General features: G+C 37.7%; 4 protein-coding genes across 4 annotated transcripts in view; 1 reads left to right on the top strand and 3 right to left on the bottom strand.

The window, feature by feature from the left end:
* Positions 1-19,008, top strand: part of LOC132700093 (uncharacterized) — a 168,563-nt gene that overhangs the window by 138,107 nt on the left and 11,448 nt on the right. The gene's annotated exons all lie outside the window — the stretch shown is intronic.
* On the bottom strand, positions 6,383-12,969 carry LOC132699646 (uncharacterized). Its single transcript, XM_060666482.1, has 3 exons — positions 12,794-12,969; positions 7,044-7,555; positions 6,383-6,962 (listed from the first exon to the last, which is right to left on the bottom strand). The coding sequence occupies exons 2-3, from the start codon at positions 7,537-7,539 to the stop codon at positions 6,418-6,420; spliced, it is 1,041 nt and encodes a 346-aa protein (XP_060522465.1). The 5' UTR covers positions 7,540-7,555; positions 12,794-12,969; the 3' UTR covers positions 6,383-6,417.
* LOC132700003 (uncharacterized) lies at positions 13,149-14,051 on the bottom strand. The gene is made up of 2 exons (XM_060667040.1): positions 13,272-14,051; positions 13,149-13,214 (listed from the first exon to the last, which is right to left on the bottom strand). The coding sequence occupies exons 1-2, from the start codon at positions 14,046-14,048 to the stop codon at positions 13,194-13,196; spliced, it is 798 nt and encodes a 265-aa protein (XP_060523023.1). The 5' UTR covers positions 14,049-14,051; the 3' UTR covers positions 13,149-13,193.
* On the bottom strand, positions 14,677-18,946 carry LOC132699558 (uncharacterized). Its single transcript, XM_060666348.1, has 4 exons — positions 18,769-18,946; positions 17,157-17,291; positions 17,060-17,107; positions 14,677-17,003 (listed from the first exon to the last, which is right to left on the bottom strand). Exons 1-4 carry the CDS (start codon positions 18,944-18,946, stop codon positions 14,677-14,679), a joined length of 2,688 nt encoding a protein of 895 aa, XP_060522331.1.

Here is a 19,008-nt window from a genome sequence, read left to right as displayed (position 1 = left end):
GCGTGGTACACATTTTTCACCAAAGAAGTTATAGTTTGCCTTTGGTTTACAAGCATATAACTACCACAGATTTAACAAAAGTTATTTTGGTATGTTCACACCATATTTTCCGCATATTTATGCGTCCTAGAACATTAAAAATACGCAACAAGGAAGAAAACAGCCGCAAACCCAGTAGCACGACGACCAATACAACCAAACTGCGCATGAGCAGGTTACAACGCTGTATGCTGCGCCAACGCTGTTGCATTGAAGCGAAATCTAATATTATCCAGTGCTGCCAAGTCACATTTAATTTCATAATAACAACTTAATAAAAGTTTTTTCTGGTTTAATTCCGTGATAGAAAATTTTGGTTTCAGAAAAATTGTTAACGCCTTTATTTTCCTTTTCTGATTCTACAAAATGATGTGCCAACATTCAGCCAACAATCATTAAAGTTGACATGTTTACAATAGGTAATACACTTTTGTATTGAAACATGAAGAAGAGTTTTTATTCATCTTTTAAGTTTACATACAGATTTCTTTTAACTGGGCCAATCACTAAGGGTCAAGATACTATTTTTATTGAAACAAAATTGAAAAAGCAGGAAACTTAAAATTTTAAAAAATTCAATTACAAATACATTTTAATTAAAAAAATATTAAAAACTTGCCGCAACCGTGACCGCTATTACCTCAACTTCGTCCGCGTAATTTAATCTGTGCCTTGTTTCCGGTGGAAAAAGCTGGCCTATATTGAATTAAGAGTTACCCGAGTTCTCCACTTGAAGAACATTTAATTCAGCGCCCGAGCGGACATGGCGTATGCAAATTGCGAAACAATCAAATCAAACTTTCTCCTTCGGTTGGGTTATTTTTTGACGAGACCTCGTATACGTGCAATTAGACCCGCGACCTCTGATACCAATATCAATCTTCGGTTGACTCAATTGAAATTGACCGTAAAGCAAACTCGTTATTTGAACCAATTCGAGTAAACGAACGTAGTTATCGGCTTGCGTATTGTTATGACTGCGACGGGCATTTTCGTTTCTAGGAACGGCCTCCGCGCGCGCCGGATCCATCGCCGCTTAATTTTCTTGCCCGCATGGGGTTAAATTGGACGCGTCACTCTCAAAAATTAACGTTCGAATCGAGAAACGGAGTCAAATTAGCGACTTAGCAGACCGTATTCTTCAAAATGGTTAAAATGTTTAACTCTTAACTGCCACTTGGACATCTATTAATTGATGGCCGCCATTACAACGGTTTTCCCCGCTTTCTCGTATTATTATACTATCTATTGTCACTGGCATCGGACAGGACCTCATTATGAATATACCAGATATTTTAACTATGGTTATTTATAGACAGTAAGAAAAAAATAGGTTACGACAAAAAAGAGTTGTTTTTTCTTCTTCGATGGAAGGACCTTCTTGAGTTCACGACATGATCCATGGTAACGGAACCAATAACATTTTCTATTTGCCGCACTGAAGGGGCAGTAAAAGCCATTGTGATTTTCTAAATGACCCATAACACCCTAAACCGTCGAACTTAGTACAATAGAACTATGATGCTGCAGTAATGAAGAGTACTAATTAATGATTAATAAGGAAAGTTTCATTCATCAACAAATGCACCAAAATTCTCGGTCTGGATTCGGTTAAAATCTCGTCAAGCAAACGAATAAATCTGATCGAAGTCGGGAATATACAAAATATTTTCATATTAGTAAAGGTATTTCATCAGGGTTCTACATAACAAACGCCAGAGGGCATATAGGCGTCAACGAAGCAAGTGTAGTTAACGCCTACTAGGATGGTTAGAAGAGTAAAAGATGATCGAGATGCGAATTGGACTCCAACTCCCTCAAACTCAACATTATGGTGTTATGTGCAAGATGCCCCGCTGACACAGATGAACTTAGCTGATATAATATAGCTGCGTACAGATAGCAGAACAGCGGTTCTGGGACTCCATAGACTACTACTAGAGAACTAGGATTAGGTCAATTAAAGGACATGTCCGAGAGAGCTACCGGAGTCAACTTTATAGGTCTTCTGTAGAGAGGAGAGAAGAGGAGATGAGAAGAGCTAGGATGAAAAAGAAAACTGTTGGCTAGCTATTATGCTATCCAGGAAAAAGCAACTACGTATCTAAATAGGTATTCTTAAAGGTCATTAGATACTTAATAAGTACCAATTCACACTGGATTTGAGTAGTACCCATGACATGAGCGGCATGCTTAGCGAATCATATCCATACGTGGAGTTACTAGGATTGGTGTAAAGCCGGAGGAAGCACAATAGGCCTGTGGAGGCCAAAATACTGTAGTGAATACTATCCTCCTCCACTTACAGCGCAGAAAAACTCACTAATTTTGCTGGGTGTCTGATTAATAAAAATGTGTTCGAGAATCCTTTCTTCAGAAGAACTTCTGTAAAATGCAAAATTTCAAGACATACATTTTTACAATTTGTCACATTTAGATGAAGATGCTATATTTTGGCTATCTAAATAAATATATATTTAAAGTTTTGCACACTCATGGTTCACATTGTGGTTCATATTTTTTGAAATACTCCATTGAATTACTATTTACAAAGCTTCTGGATTTCTTCTGCGTCGGTTGTTGATGAATCTAACTTGCGGTAAGTTCGATTCATCAACAAACGACGCATGGTCAATGTTCGATATTTTGCTTCGCGTTTGATATATCGAAAAAAAATATTAAAAAAACTTATATTTCAACCACACATACAATTTTATGACAAAATTTTATTCGATGAACTATTGTGCCGCGAAAAGCAATAATTTGACAGCTGTGGATTCATTAATGTCAATGATTCTACCAGAAAATTCGATAAAGTCTACAGATTCCAGTAGTGACATTTCACCAAACATTTTAAAAATGTTTCATCAGATTCTACTGCAAACAATGCTTCGCCCTGTAAATTTCATTTTGAATAAATGTTCTTTTCGATCTATTAAAAAAAACTACTATAATTAATGTCCATAAAGTTGGAGAAAAGATTCTTATGTCTGTTCTTAAAATTAACAAATTAACCGGAAAATCTGTATTGCATTGAGTTCTATTTAAATCTAAATAATCGCATTGTTTGGTGATGTTGCACGTAGTAGCAGAGAAGTTGCTGTAAAGTTTAACAAGAAACATCCGCAACGTGCTCCCATTATGCATGGAAAAGCAGCCGCCATAAATGTTCTTTTCAATGAAACTGGCAGTGTTATTAAAATCCATCACAATTGCCAACCTCGGCAAATACACCCACATCCCGAGGACTGGTATTCATCATTTCATCTGCATATTAGTTAAAATTAAATCAGAAGCTGTTTCATCAGTCACAAAATAAAACCCAATAAACCAAAGTTCTTAGATACATTAAAAGAAAATGATGAGAATATATACGTTAGGTGTAAGAACAGTCCTGCAATGGTGAATTGGGCCTTTATGTCTAAATATCTTCTTCTTCTTCCAGTGCGTATCCACTAATGAATGTTTGCAATAACATTATCTATTGATTCTCTATTCCTTGCGGTGTGTATTAATGACATCGTGTAGCCCTGTCCACTGTCTGATCTTTCGTAGCCAAAACATTTTTTTTAAATTTTTTATTAAATGTATATTTACTTAATTCAACAAAGACGTTTATATTATTATTGTTGTTATTATTATTATTATATTAACTTAGTAACGGAGTAGATATTTCTTTTCTTAAAATGTGGGCACTTCCCGTTATTGCAGTTCACTGAAGCTGTATGATGTTATGTTTTCCGTCGATTGTGTAAAGGTGTCTTTCAAAATTGTTTGTGAGTGTTCCAGTTGCGCCAATTACGATGGGGACAATTTGGGTTTTAATATTCCACATTCTGCGTATTTCGATGGCTAGTCTGTATTTAAGTAATTTTTCTACGTAATGTTAAGTAATATTGATACGTCAAGCATCATATATAAGTTGTTACGTCTATCTTTAATAACAATATCCGGTTTGTTTGCTGTTATTTGCCTATCTGTTTGAGTTTGTTGATTCCACAGTATTGTAACATCTTCCTTGCTTGTGCCCTGCTCGGCTCTGTGATCATACCAATTTCTGATGGTGTTGATATCAAAATTTTGGCATATTTTGAAGTGCAACAGTTTAGCCATATTATTATGTTTCTTTATATACTCATTTTTCGGTAGTATAGGACAGCCAGATTCACTGTTTCATCGTAGATATTGCATAATCGACACTTTGAGTCTACAGCCTTCTTTAGAATATTTCTTGAGTAATATCGAGTATTAATGGCTTGATCTTGTACCCCGACTATTAGGCTTTCTGCAGTTAGTTTAGTTATCGATTTTATCTTAGGCAGTTCTTCGCCACATACTCATAGTAGATATTTGTCTATTGTTCTTCTGATTAGATATTCTTATAAGTCGAGTATAGCCTATTTGCAACAGATCTCGGCCCCCTTGCTTCCTCGATACATATAATCTGTGTATGTCGGCTCTTGGGTGTTGCATTCCGTACATATTAAGAAGTTTTCTGGTTCCTCTATCTAGAGTTCGTATTTCCTCTAATCTAAAGTCAATAATTCCCAAACTGAATTGAAGAGCGGGTTGTCGCTAAATCTTGAGGTTATCCTCTAGCTCTGCTTCGTTTTTCCCAATGACCACTCAGATCGTCCATATATAATAGGGGATCTATTTTATGCCCTCCATAACAAAACCCGCTTTCAGTTCGTTAAGCTCATTGGAAAGTGGTATAAGAGCGGTGATAAGGAATCTCCTTGAAATATGCCCTATATATATATATATATACGTATATATACGTATGCTAGGTACCATTATGGTTTCAAGGGAGGTGTTTAAGTAAACGTTTGTGTTCCAGCTCTTCATCATGATCCTGCATGTTGCTACTAATATGGGAGGCACTCCGATACACTCCAAGCTTTTCAAAATCCAGATTGCGTTTCCTTTGTTTACATTCTTCCAGGATATACTTTGGCAGTAATAATTGGTCCTTGCAACCTTTAGATTCTCTGCAATAGCCTTTTTGTGTTCGTATCCAATTATTATCGTTATTGTTATTGGCCCAGAGGTCAAAGAAGATTATGTTCTATACCAATGGGATACTATCATCCCAAAATTGTACATACTGGGCTGGAGATAATCCTAACTGGGTTAACATTGTAAAGATCAATAGTCCCAGAACGTCAATTTCTGGGGTGTTATTTTGGGATACCAAATAATAGTACTTATACACGCATACACAAGTATACTTTTCCTGGTATAGGTCAAGCGTTCGCCCGGGCTGTCAAGTCATGTGCCGAGATCTAAATAAATTACAATCTTTTTCACTGAATCACTCACTATTTTTAAATCCTAAGAAATGTTGTATTATGCTTTTTGACAGAAAACATGATCTGGACGGTTTGGAGGCTCAAGTTACAATCAACATTGGGGACACTACTCTACCTATGAAGAATAACGTAAAAAACCTGGGAGTCTTCTTTGATTCTGACTTAAGAATTGAGAGTCACGTCTCAATCATGTGATATTGTTCAATCACAGTGATATTTTATATGGAAACTGTTTAACAGCTTTGCAAAAACAAAGAATACAAAAAGTGCAGAATTCATGTTTGCGACCAATATACGGTATTAGACGCCGAGAGAGAATATCACATAAACTAGTAGAGACTAAAGCCTGTTTTTATCACAAAGTTCTAAACTACAAAAGCCCTCAATATATGTACAGAAAGATTGTATAATTGTATAATAGTTTTCCTAATAACTTCAAAGCCCCGACTACAAGTAGATTTAAATTTTATGCTTTCAGATATTTTTTCGAAAGGTAAAGTTTAATAAAAAATTCTATCTTTAACAAACATGAGCAAACTACATTACTTTAATAAGTGTGAGAAGAAGTAATTTTTTTTCTGTTATTGTGCATCGCTGTCGACATAAAAAAAGAATACTAATGTTATCCATATCTGGATTTCGCCCATTTCTGTGTAAGTTTTTGTTTAGTCAAACGTTTCGCCAATCATCCTGCTGGTTTCTTCAGAGCTTGACTGAAACTATCACGCATTTTACTCTGTACCTGCTTATATATTGTTTGAGGAGGGCGGAGCTAAATGAGGAGCATAAACACAGTTTCGGGTGACTGATTCCAGTATTGGTGACAGGTAAAGATCTCACTCGCGGTTAAGATTGTTAGTTGCTTATAGATTTCTATTTTAGTTTTATCGAATACAATTTTATGTCCGGTTTCGCGATTGTGTTCGGCAACTGCTGATGGCTGGTGGTTGATTTGGAATTGGACGTGGCAGAGAAACTCCCTCAGTTATTAAATCAAACATGCTAAATAGACAAATAAAAAAAAACGCTATTTTATTCTCTACAAGGTAACAGACGCCGAGCCGAGCTAGACTTGGGTATTCTTCAGCAAACTCTGCAATTTAAAATTCGCCTCTACCGCCGACAGGTCCTTGACGTTCGCGGTCAAGTTGTTGTTGCTCGAAAACACGTCGTCGTCGCCTTCTATGAAACCGGAATCCGTCGCTCTCTCCTCGAGGAAACTCATGCAGCTGCTCACGTAGTTCCTGCAAATCTTCTGCTGCTCGGAGGCGTACTCGTCGGTCGACTCCAACCGATTCACCTCGACCAAGTACTTGTTGAGCGCGTTCCTGATCTTGTTGTACTGCTTGCCGTGCTTTTTACCGACGAACTGGCTGATCTCCAACTCGATTTGCTGCAGGTCTTCGACGATCTCGTTGATTTTGATCATGATTTGTTGCGGGGTCAGTTCTGCGGCGACGGTATCATCGTAAAACTTCGTGATCCTGTTCGTGTGAGCGGTAAGTTCTTTCAACATCGCTCCCGGCATTACCGGCACCCCTACTTTCAATATGGACTTTCTTTTTTCCTCTGGACTTCGCACGTTGGCTGGTTTGGGCGCGTTAGGGACATCTGCGAGAGAAAATTAAGTCGATTATGATTGAACGCTGAACGACGATCTTACTTTGGCGACCCTCGTAATATAGAACACACCTTCGTCCGGAACGACCTTGACGAATTTAAGTTCGACGGTTTTCCTCTTTTCCTGGCTGTTTTCCAGGCGTTCTTCTTCCGCCTCAGCGGCGTCCGGTTGGTCCTGCTGAATTTCCGAGCTATTTTCCTCCGGAACCGTCTCCAGGTGAGCGTTCTCTTCTTTGCCTTTCTGCTTCTTCTCGATCTTCTCGGTGTTCTCCTGGAGTTTCTGCTCGAGCGCTTCTTGCGCCTCGCAGATCCTCTTGTAGACGTTTTCGTAGAGATTTCTCACTTGAGGCTGCAAGTCTTGACCTCTGCGCGTCAGTTCGTTCTTCAGGTACTCAATTTCGTTGTGCAGCGCTATGTAGTTGGCGTCTCGAGCGGCGCCCTTGAATTTCTTGATGTCCTTGTAGACGTTGTCGATTTTGGGCTTCATGTTGTGGATGGTGCGTCTTTGGGAACGTCTAGCGACTGTGTTGCGCCTTTCGAGCGGCGATTTTGACGAGACCCCGCCCATTTCCTCTGTGTCAAATCTGCAAAAGTTCATTTTTAAAAACAAATGTCCTGTATAGACAGGTTGGGTATTGGGTATTAACGCTAACGCAATTTGAAGTAATATTTCTTACGCAGTTAGAGTAACCAACCAATTTTCTTTTAAAATATTAGCAATCACTTATCAAAAATTGGCAGACACAGATTATCCAAAAATTTTGAATAGAAAATACGAAATATTACATAACTCGAAAAGTTTCGCTAATAAGGTGTGAATTATTAGGTGTGTGAGTATTGTGAGATTTGAAAAAGTCATTTTCAAGACAAATATTTTCATATTCATAGTTTAAATTAACAAGTGTAAATTGAATTATATCAAAAATGACATCTTGTACAGGACGTTTCCCCGTAATTTTTTAAATATTTTTCTTCATATTAACATTATACATAGTTTGTCCAAGATAAGGATGCCTATTATGGGGATATTGGCGGGGACAGGTTTTGGTATAACTTCTAATTTTTGTTTTTAGCAATAGTATAGTATTTCTTGAGAAGAAAATATATTACAGGTACACCTGTACTAAATATATTATTGTATTATTGATATTAGATTTTTTTTTAAAAAAACTTTCTTTATTATTTGCATTTTTGGTCGCCGTATTTTCTTAACGCTAGTTTATAACCGCTTGTGGTTATTCTAAAGTCCGGAAAATGACAATGATGCATTAGCCCATTGTAAAGCTAAAGGAAACACAAATCTTTTTGCAGCCATCAAACATATCGAACATAAATAATTATTGCGCAAATAAACTCGCAGTATAAACCCTCTCATATAAATGTGTGTTTTGTGGTTTAAATTCCGATGTCCCGTCATAACATTCGACATTAACTTTAGGTTTTGATATGGTCGTTGCATATACGATATACTACGCAATATGATTCCACATTGTTTAAAAGGGGTTTTAAATTTTTTTCAATATTTTGGTGTAGTGTAGGTGTTGACATGATAGCATGGTCAAAACAATTTTAATGACGTATTGGTACATGCCGTTTTTTAACGTTGCTGTTGCGTCTTTTTGCTGTTAGATTTTTTTGTTATACCAGATGAAACGTACTTTTTCATCTCGATCAACATTTCATCAAATTAAACAGAAACAAACAATGCAATGAAGAAAAAGTAAATAATGTATATTGTTAGCTGTAACTGAAAATTCGAAAATATCTGTTGTGAAAATAGAACATATAAGTGGAATCGTGAAATCTACTGCTTATTTCATTTTGAGAAAAGAAGCATTTCACCCAAATTTAGGACTCGTCAAGCGCTCAGACCTGGTGATGAGGAAAAGCGAAGAACATTTTGCGAAGGGTATACTAGGAAGTATTAGTAAGATTAAAACTTTCCCCCCAAGATTAATTGAATGCACGAAAGTATGGTAACAAATAATGGAATTTAGAACAGGCGAAATACTCATGCTAAGCGTTATCGCAACCTGCTTGAGCATGACTTTGAAGAGGCTTAGAACAACTTACCGCTTGGAAAAGTTAGAAATTTGGTTTCAACACCACGGAAAAATGGATTGGTACAGTACGGCAGTTTCGTGACCCCGCGTTCGCCGGACCTCACTCCATTAGATTTTTTTGAGAGTGAGAGTTACAAAGTGCTATGTTTGGTCACTTGTTTGAACATTTTTTATAATTTAACTTTTTTTGTAGCTAGTTTTTTTTAAGTAGTTTGTTTCAAAAAGTAATATGTGACGTGATCTACCAATGTAGAAACGTATTGTGTTGTACATCGTTGTATCAGTAATAAAAAAATGGTATTTAATACATGGTGTAATTTTTTTCACGGACCATGAAAAAATATATTTGATGATAATACTTAAAATACTTACTTAAAATTTTGAATTTGGTAGACCTCAAAAAGTGGTAACAAGAAAATCATATATTTTTGCGTCTCTTTAAATAACACCAGAAAAAAATAAAAATGAAATTGTCAAATTTCCGTTTTTTGCAGTATCTTTGGAACTGATGGAATATTTTGATTTTTTCTATCAACACGCCAGTAACGTTCAAATTTTGCAACTGTTATCTAATTAAATGCAATATCCTCCTTACGTCAGACACACTTTATAAAAGTTCTGTAAAAATGCCAATATTTATATACCATAGTAGAGTCCGCCGAACGATGTACCATTTTTACGATATAATCCGTTATTTAATTTTGGTAAATTTTTATGGTCTAAGAGCATAACTTCGCAATTCCACAATTTAGGTTCCAGAACCGCGGTACTTCGTGCATGCGAATACTGAAAGCTGACGGATTTATGTAGACTTTCATGGGTGAGATTCTTCGATTATTATTAGTCTTATACTTTAAAATGCTTATTATAAATATAAATGAAGGAGTAAATTTAGCAATAAAACAATGTTATAATATTTATTAAAAAAAGAGTTATTTTGTATCAAAATAATCGCAATCGTCGTAATATTAAACCCTTAAATTGGAAATCAGTTTAAGTTTTCTAGTGTGTAATTGGCAAATTCAACTTGAAATCGAGCTACCTCAATTAGTGCCTAATTGAATTAATGTAATAGTTTAACCAAAAAGAATTTGCCTACTCTTAAAATACAACAATCCGCACGGCACGGTCGGCTAACATTTTAAATACGGCCCTGGCTTGGGATACACGTGCTGAAAGCTTCCGCTTTAGAACAGGCGGGTCTTAAACTCATTCCGAAGTCAAAACTATAAAGGGTTGTAAAAACGGTATATTGTTGTGAAAAGCATACCGTCTATTACATCACTCAGCCGTCTAGTTGTAATAAATGAAATTTTTAATTCCATATTTCGCTTCTTACGGATTTAAGTGAGTGTTTGAAAAATTTGAAAAATAAATAAATAATTAATAATAATTATTTTCATGAAAAATTAAATTATTTTGATAAATGCCGAATTCAAAAGCTCCAAAACTCGTGTCTGAAGTTTATTTTCGGGATTCGAAAGCTCGACAGAATTAATAACACACGCCAAAGAGGTATTTGGCTAAATAAAGAAAATATTTCAATTCTGCATGCAAAAATATTAAGGTAGAACATCTACTCTCTTTAACAAAATGAGCTATCGCTGTGACGTACACAATCTTAATGAACGATTTAACTGAGATTTTTAAACACTCCTTTCAGCTTCATACGTTTTAAAACTAAAATTTTTAGGTAACTGTGTGCTAAATAAATTGATGTATTGTTTTCTTTGATTCTCTCTTGAGCACTGTACTATATTTTTGTTTGATATAATTGACGGTTTATACGAGGGCAGCGCCAAAATTTCCCGGCCTGAATATGAAAGGAACAAAGTAGAGTAACAATTTTTTATTATTTTTTAATATAATCAAATGAGCTAAATGCAAAATGAGCTAAAACAGCCTCTTTTAACTCAACTTCGTCGTTAAACCGCGGTCCGCGTAAGTCCTTTTTTAAATATCCAAACAAATAATAGTCGCTGGGGGTAATATCTGGGCTATAGGGAGGACAGGTGCATTATCATGCAAAAGACGCACGCCTCTGGTCAGTTTTCCTTGACGTTTTACACGTATGCAGTCTCGCAATTTATGTAATTATGTTGCGTAATATTTACCATTGACAGTATCATTAGTTTCTTTAAAATCTATCAAAAGAATTCCTTCACAATCCCAAAAGATCGTGACCATCACGTTTTTTGTTGACTAGCATACTCTGAATTTTCTTGGAGGTGCTTCACCCTTACGACGCCACTTTATTGATTCCTTTTTCGATAGAGGGTCATAATAGAGAACCATAGTTTCATCTCCCGGTACAATAGTTTCTATCACAGGCTTTGGTTCCGATCCACAGAATTCCAAAAAAGACCGCGCACACTCGACACTGTTTTTGAATAGCCGAAAGGTTTTTAGGAACTCATCTTGCACTAACCTTATGCATTAATGATTATGCAGGATTCGACGAACACTTGTATCAGAAAGCTTAGTAATTTCTGAGATTTCCTTGACTTTTAAACGTCGATCACTCAATACCACCTCTTCCACAATAGCAACAATATCTTCCGTTATGACCTCCACTGGTCGACTACTTCTTGAATCATCTTCAAGGGACTCCTGCCCCACTCGAAAATCTTTTGCCCATTCTTTCACTACAGGATACGAAGGAGAACTTTGGCCGTTTACATCATCCAGCTCTTCTTTAATAATTTTAGGTGCTAACCCTTTTGTCAAAAACTTTATGACTGCTCTATACTCAATTTGCATTATTTGCGACATTTTTTCGGACACGTCTTGTTTAAAATGCTGTCAATAAAAAACTATTTGACGCAAGACTTCAATTTTTTTTTCGCATCCTACTAAGATATATATTTAAAAAAAAAATTATCGCAATACTGGAGCTGCAACCTATGTGGGGCCAGGAAATTTTGGCGCTAACCTCGTAAAATGAACATTTATGTACTTCTTTTTTCCCCCCTCAGGTTAGATAGAACATGATACTTCTTTTAATTCTAATAATCTAATAATTTAAATAATAATAATTTTATTATTATTAAATTAAATATATTATCATTATTATTATTATTATTATTATTATTATTATTATTATTATTATTATTACATACATAGGATTGAGTAGGATTAAGATAAAAGTAATATTAGTATTATTACGATAGGTTCAAAGTGACGTTATTGATACGAACGTTTATAGAAATGTTGCTGGTGTTGTTTATGCAATGGCACGCTTGCAGTGTTGTTCGACACATTTTTCCGTTTCCGCGAGGGCAGACCTGAGAAAGTTGCAAACGGATATGATGTGTTGTCGATCTAAGAACGACCCTTTGTACTTACAGTCCGAGTGACGTCACTTTAAACTTACCGGAAATATACTGTACCAAAAGTGAATCATCTCGGAAGCCACGTAATAGCATGATTCCGATCCGAATGACCTCGAGTAAGCAAAACTATCTAACAACATAATTCTTGCCTGAACGTTCGTTTAGTTATTCTCAAAGAAGCGAAAAAATTAAAAGTTTAAAACGGGCTTGCCCTCGCTTTAATCTCACTGCGGCCAAACTTTTCCAATATAATACGTCTGGGGCGTACGTTCTTTACGAGACTTAACCGGTTCAATTTCAACTACGACTTAATCAACCGAAAAAGCCTCGGCGTAGCCAAAGTTCCGAAACAAAATCCATCCTCATTCGATGGTTGTTTTTGTCGTTTGCTTACGCAAAGGCCCGCCCTCGTTATCCCGCGGCTCACCTTTGAATCTAAAGCGGACGCGCGATGCTCAACATCCACCACAGTCTCTGTCACGATATTATATGCTCGTTAAATGACAAAATTCGACTAGTCGGCATTAATTAAAACCCGATTAATTTGTGTGCGACGTACTCGAAACAACTAACGGCGGGCGCTCAGAGGCTGCACACAACCAGATAACGACGGTGATAACGGCGATAAAGAACATTGACTAATTAACAAATACACCTAGCGTGCGTGACTGGTTAAAATCCTATTCTGTGCACTGCTCGTTTCGCAGTGTGGAGATTAGTTTATCTGCGGTAATGGAGGTCACCCGGTGAATGAATAAACATGTCAAACACAACCTTTTATTTCTTAAAGCTACAAATAAATAAATGAGAGTGGGCTAGTACCATCCTCAAGACGGCATCCGCTTATACTGAAACAAAGAAAACGTGAACAGCCGGCAACGCAGCAACCCGGATTTGATACTCACTATGACATCCACGATCCTAGGCTTTACGTTATTGACAGCGTGATTGTCTTCGCTTCTATTAAGCTCACGGCCATTCCCAACATTCCCACTTGCCACTTTGTCGTCGTCTACTTCTCCTCTACCTGTTAGCGCAACTTCAAGATCACTCTCGTCCTGCACTTGCAGATCAACGGAGCACAACCGTTCATCAACGTCTTCGACTATAGAATCCAAATCGTATCTCCTTTGGTTGTTTTCCAAGAACGCTTCCACCGTGGACGACACAAACTTCTTCCTTCTTCTAGAGTCCGAGTTGGTCCTCTTTGGTACCGGCTTCTTTACTTCCTCGACCTTCTGTTCCTCGCCGGCCCTACAATCGAGGTACTTCTCCCACGCTTCGAGGGTGCCTATCGACACTTCGGACGCCACCCGACGTTTCTCTCGTTTGACGTTGGTGAAGATCGCCTCCTCCGACTTGGATTTGGAAAAAGCGTTAACTTGCCTCTGCACGTACGAGTACCTCTTGAGTTCGTCTTGAGTGAAGTGGTGCTCGTCGCTCAGCCACCGTATTTTCTCTTCGTGGAACAGCACGAGCCTGACGTGCTTTAAGATCTCCTCCAGCGACGACATGATCTCCTTGTAGTGGTAGTCTTTGGCTTTTTCCAGAGACAGTTTCACCTCCGTCATTGTCTGGCTGGTAATCAAATTGGTTAGGTCGTTGAGCGCCGTTTTGGTCTCTTCTCCGATCTTCTCCGTGCACTGCTGCAGTATGAGGCACAAGTCCTTGAGGGTAGCCATGCCGCTTAGTACTTGGTGACGATATGTTAAAAATAAATCCCAACTTTCGCGTACGCAAAGCTAGTTGGTCGTCGCCAACAGATAACTCGTTATCACGCATTCAAAATCCGTTAGATTACGGAGAAAAACAAACAAATAAATTTTGCGTTAACGCGACAGGGACGGGTTTCCGATGACTGACAAAATATGTCAGAGAAACGGAACGTCGACAGCAGCGAATTTCTGTGGAGCGAGCTGACCGACGACACCCCTACCGATTCCGAAGCGAGCGTGGCCACGCTGGCGGACCAAAATGGCGAAAAATATTACGAGAAAGAAATGGCGGATAGGATTCTGCTAATCAAAGCGGGAGCCGACGAAATGAAAACCGAGCTTATGGCGATAGACTCGGAGAAAGCGAGGAACGATTTCAAGAAGTACGAGGAGTATTTCCTGGCAAAGACCATCGAATTGGACGAAATGGACGCGAAAGGGTCCGAGTATTTAAAGGAACTACGTAAAGACGCGATTCTATTTTTGCAAGAATGCTTGAAATACTTGGACGCGATGGTGTCTACGACGGAAAATACAAAGACGTAAAAATGTGCGTTTATATATATTTTTAATAAAAAATCAAACATAAGTTCCCTCAATCGTGAACGATGGATGCACTTTCAGTCTCCTTGTTCTGAATGTTCTCCTCCAGCTTCTCATCTAACTCGCGAAACAGCTGGAAGATATACTCGTACACCCCCAGCCTCTGCAGACTTTCGTCTATGTAATAGTACTCGGTGCTATCCTTCAGCTGTTCAAACTCTACGATTTTCTTTCGGAAAGGCTCGGCTTTCTTCAAAATCACTGTCAACTGGTTTTCCGTGTGACGCTCTGATTTAGTCGGTGAGTAGCCATCAAAGACTTCGCCAATTTGTTTTTCTGCCGCCGCGTCCACGATTTGGATTTCGCTCTCAACAGTGTCTTGTGTCTCCTCGTTCGGTCTTTTCTGACCTCTCTCGGTAGTGCCTTCAGGTATTGACTGGTGACCAAAAGGCTGGGTAAAATCATCTATAACGTTTTGAAGCACAGGTTGAGTAAAATCCTTCTCTATACTCCCAATTTGTTTAGATATATGGAGTATGAGATGAGCAGGACTCACCTCTATTATTTTTTGATGGGCAGTAATGTTTTCATCTTGTTCGGATCGCTCAACTATTCTTTTTGGTTGACTGTCAGCACTGCAGCGAGTGCTATGTGGCCCTGGTTGAGTGATATGCTTCCCTCTACTCTCATTTTTTATAGGTAATGTTAGGTTGACATGATCAACATTAGTTTTTATTGTTATATTTGGGGCAGCAATGTTTTTATCTTGTTCGTTTCGCTCAACTATCCCTTCTGGTTGACTGTCAGCACTGCAGCGAGTGTTATGTGGCCATGGTTGAGTAATATCCTTCCCTTGACTCTCATTTTTTATAGGTAATGTTAGGTTGACATGATCAACATTAGTTTTTATTGTTATTTTTTGGGCAGCAATGTTTTTATCTTGGTGGTTTCGCTCAACTATCCCTTCTGGTTGACTGTCAGCACTGCAGCGAGTGCTATGTGGCCCTGGTTGGGTAATATCCTTCCCCCTACTCTCATTTGTTATAGGTAATGTTAGGTTGACATGATCGACACTAAGTTTTATTGTTTTTTTGTGGGCAGCAATGTTTTTATCTTGTTTGGGTTGCTCAACTATCTCTTTTGGTTGACTGTCAGCACTGCAACCAGTGCTATGTGACCCAGGTTGAGTAATATCCTTCCCTCTACTCTCATTTTTTATAGGTAATGTTAGGTTGACATGATCAACACTAGTTTTTATTGTTATTTTTTGGGCAGCAATGTTTTTATCTTGTTTGGGTTGCTCAACTATCTCTTTTGGTTGACTGTCAGCACTGCAGCCATTGCTATGTGACCCAGGTTGAGTAATATCCTTCCCTCTACTCTCATTTGTTTTAGGTAACGTTAGGTTGAGATGATTACTACTAACATTTATTGTTTTTTGGTGGGCAGCTATGTTTTTATGTTGTTCGGGTCGCTCAACTATTCTTTTTGGTTGACTGTCAGGAATGTAGTTCCCCATATTCACGTTTGCTTCTGGAGCTCGCTGTATATCATAGTTACTGTTAACATATGTTGCTTTGTCACTCAAGAATTCACCAGTGATAGAATTTTCGGCTGTGAGCGGATCGACACGATGCAAAACAATCACAGCTCTTTGGGGTAACTTATTTGATTCCTTGAAGTCAATGTCAGGTGCCACGGAGGTGGAACCAGCTCCTAGTTGATTTTCCACTCTTCTACTGGTAGAAGAGCCATTGTCATATTTCATCTCGTTATCAACGGGGTGCGCAAAGTCTCTGTTTGCCATCACGTCCACGCGAGTGGCGGTAGACTTGGAAAAAACTCCGCGAGAACTCAACGTTGCAAATTCAGCAGGTTCTACAGAAGTCGACGTCTCTTTTTGAGGGGCCTCTACCACCGATGATCTCTTCAGTTGTTGAATATTAACCACTGTTCGTTTCACTAGCATAGCACGTTCCGACGGGGTGATGGGTACCGGTCGAGTTGAAAGACACACCTCGTTTGCGCTCTGGGTTGCCTGTCTTGCAGTTCGCTCCACTTGTTCTGGGTGAGATTTTGCACTTCTTGTCGCATTGTTGGGCAACATATCGGAGCGAGCGTCTTTAGATATATGAAAAGATGTTTCTACAAACCCTGAAGTCTTATTTCGAGTTGGTTCCTGCTTTCGTTTGATTAGCGTGGCACCTTCCGAAGCAACTCCGATTGACGATTTGGAAGGAAGAGACTCACGCGTTTTTTTGCTGTTGTCAGTTTGGCGTCGTGTGGTGTCCGCCGGGTGGCGACGTGAAGGTTTTGCGTCTTCATTTCTTGCCGTCACCGGTTGGTATCTTTCTCTGGCGGGTCTGCTATCAATAAGATCTGAAACTTTGGATCCCTTTAAAGGCAAGGGGGGCAAGAATGAGTTACACACTTACCTGTACCGAAACAGCTACCCATTCTGTGCATCAGTGTCTTGAAAATACCTGCAATAGCAGCCATCACCAATCGATATTACGAGACCAATCTACTTACAAAAAAGTACCAGGATCACAAAAGCACTGCAGCATATGATGAACAGATTTTCGATCATTATTTCGCAGTTGAAACCGCCCTTGGAGTCTGTATAATGGTTAGCTTTTCTATCTAATCGGCGTTGCAAACTCTTATCTACAATAAGTTTTTCCCCGACACCGCATAAACGCTCTCACAGGACCGGTGCCAGTGAAAATCGCTTACTTACAAATTTCCAACTTGATAGAAAATTTACGAAAGGGTACAAGGGAAATACACGTGAAAGACCAATAGTTTTAATTTGGGAAACTATTTAAAGTCTTTATGAAATCCTTATTTGATGAGCAAGTATTTAGTCGAGCTATTTGATCGAGGAGGCTCTATGTGCTCACAGATATCCTCAAATCTTGTAATCTTGTAAGCCTTTCTTACACAGGGTGTTATGAAATTAGACATCAATATTTTAACAACGTATTCTGTGACCCAAAATAAGAATAAAAGTAGACAATCAAATAAGAAAATATTTACACAAAATCGCCATCGAAGTCTTACTTCCAGTAATACAGGATCATTTTGGATCATATTATTTGACATCCATATATATATATATATATATATATATATATATATATATATATATATATATATATATATATATATATATATATATATATATATATATATATATATATATATATATATATATATTCATCCGAGTGTTCGAAGTGTTTTCGGAGCGCGAGCATTGAAGATTCCAAGTGAGATTTTGGCGAAACGTCTGAAAGTTATTTTCTTAAAAGAAGAACATTTTCGACCACCGTTTCTAGAGCTCGAATTTTATGAGCAACTTACTGGTTCATATGAAAATTGGTATGTTTTGGTTCGAATGGCGGTTGTTAAAACTAACGTAAATGAAATTGTAAAAAACTTTTCCAAGCAATTTTTCATGCAGAATACGAAAATGTCAGAATTTTTGGCACAGAGCGTTTTATTTCCGAATTACTAATATAGAATTTTCCTATGGAACATCTTATATATTTTTAAATACTTAAAAAGGAATTAAAAATGCGGTTTGGACGATGTCTATTAATTAATTTTGTTATTGTTATATATGTTTTAAAATTGCATAAAAATTATCATGTAAAGTATTTCATTTTCAAATTTTATCCTCGCTTCGGTAATATGAAGTTTTCTTTCAAAATTTTGAAGCAACTGTCAGTAAATAAGTTTATTTGATAAAGTTAACGTTTTTTATATTACTTCATATTAAAAAAAATGTTTTAACGTAATGAAAAATATGATACGATTTAATGTTATGATGCGAAGAGCAAACCTTATTCAATATGTCTGCCTTAAAAAACCGAAGACGTATTAGAAAGGATCAGAAAATTATTGGAACTAACAATTCTGAGATTGTATTTGCATAATCTCTACATTTACCTGTAATAGCCATTGTTGGTCAGACGAGATAGGATAAGATATATAAAAATATAGATTCACGGCTTCATACTCCTTTGGAACTCTTTAGGTCCAGTTGAAGAGGTGGATCTGACTCCATTCATTCTGTTGCATATTTTTCCGTTAATATTCCTTCTCTTCTCTCTTGACTGCTCTTCTCAAGTCATTCCTCAACTTCCTCCAACCATGTTCTGGATCTTCCCCTCCTCCTTTTCACACCTGGGTTCCACTGTTACATAGTAAATATTGTTGTCGCCTCTCCTATTCTCCACACATGCCTCGATTACTTTACTCCTATTTCTTCTATCCTTGTCATTTAGTTCTCCCAGTACCTCATTACTGGTTCTTATCATTTTCGTCTACCTTCACAGCCCCAAGTACAGTTCTCAAGATTTTCCTTTCACCCACTTTTATT

The sequence above is a fragment of the Cylas formicarius genome, unplaced genomic scaffold (genome assembly GCF_029955315.1).
Source record: "Cylas formicarius isolate icCylForm1 unplaced genomic scaffold, icCylForm1.1 PGA_scaffold_3__17_contigs__length_32017465, whole genome shotgun sequence".
NCBI classification, from domain to species: domain Eukaryota; kingdom Metazoa; phylum Arthropoda; class Insecta; order Coleoptera; family Brentidae; genus Cylas; species Cylas formicarius.
This window is presented reverse-complemented; position numbering and strand designations above follow the sequence as displayed.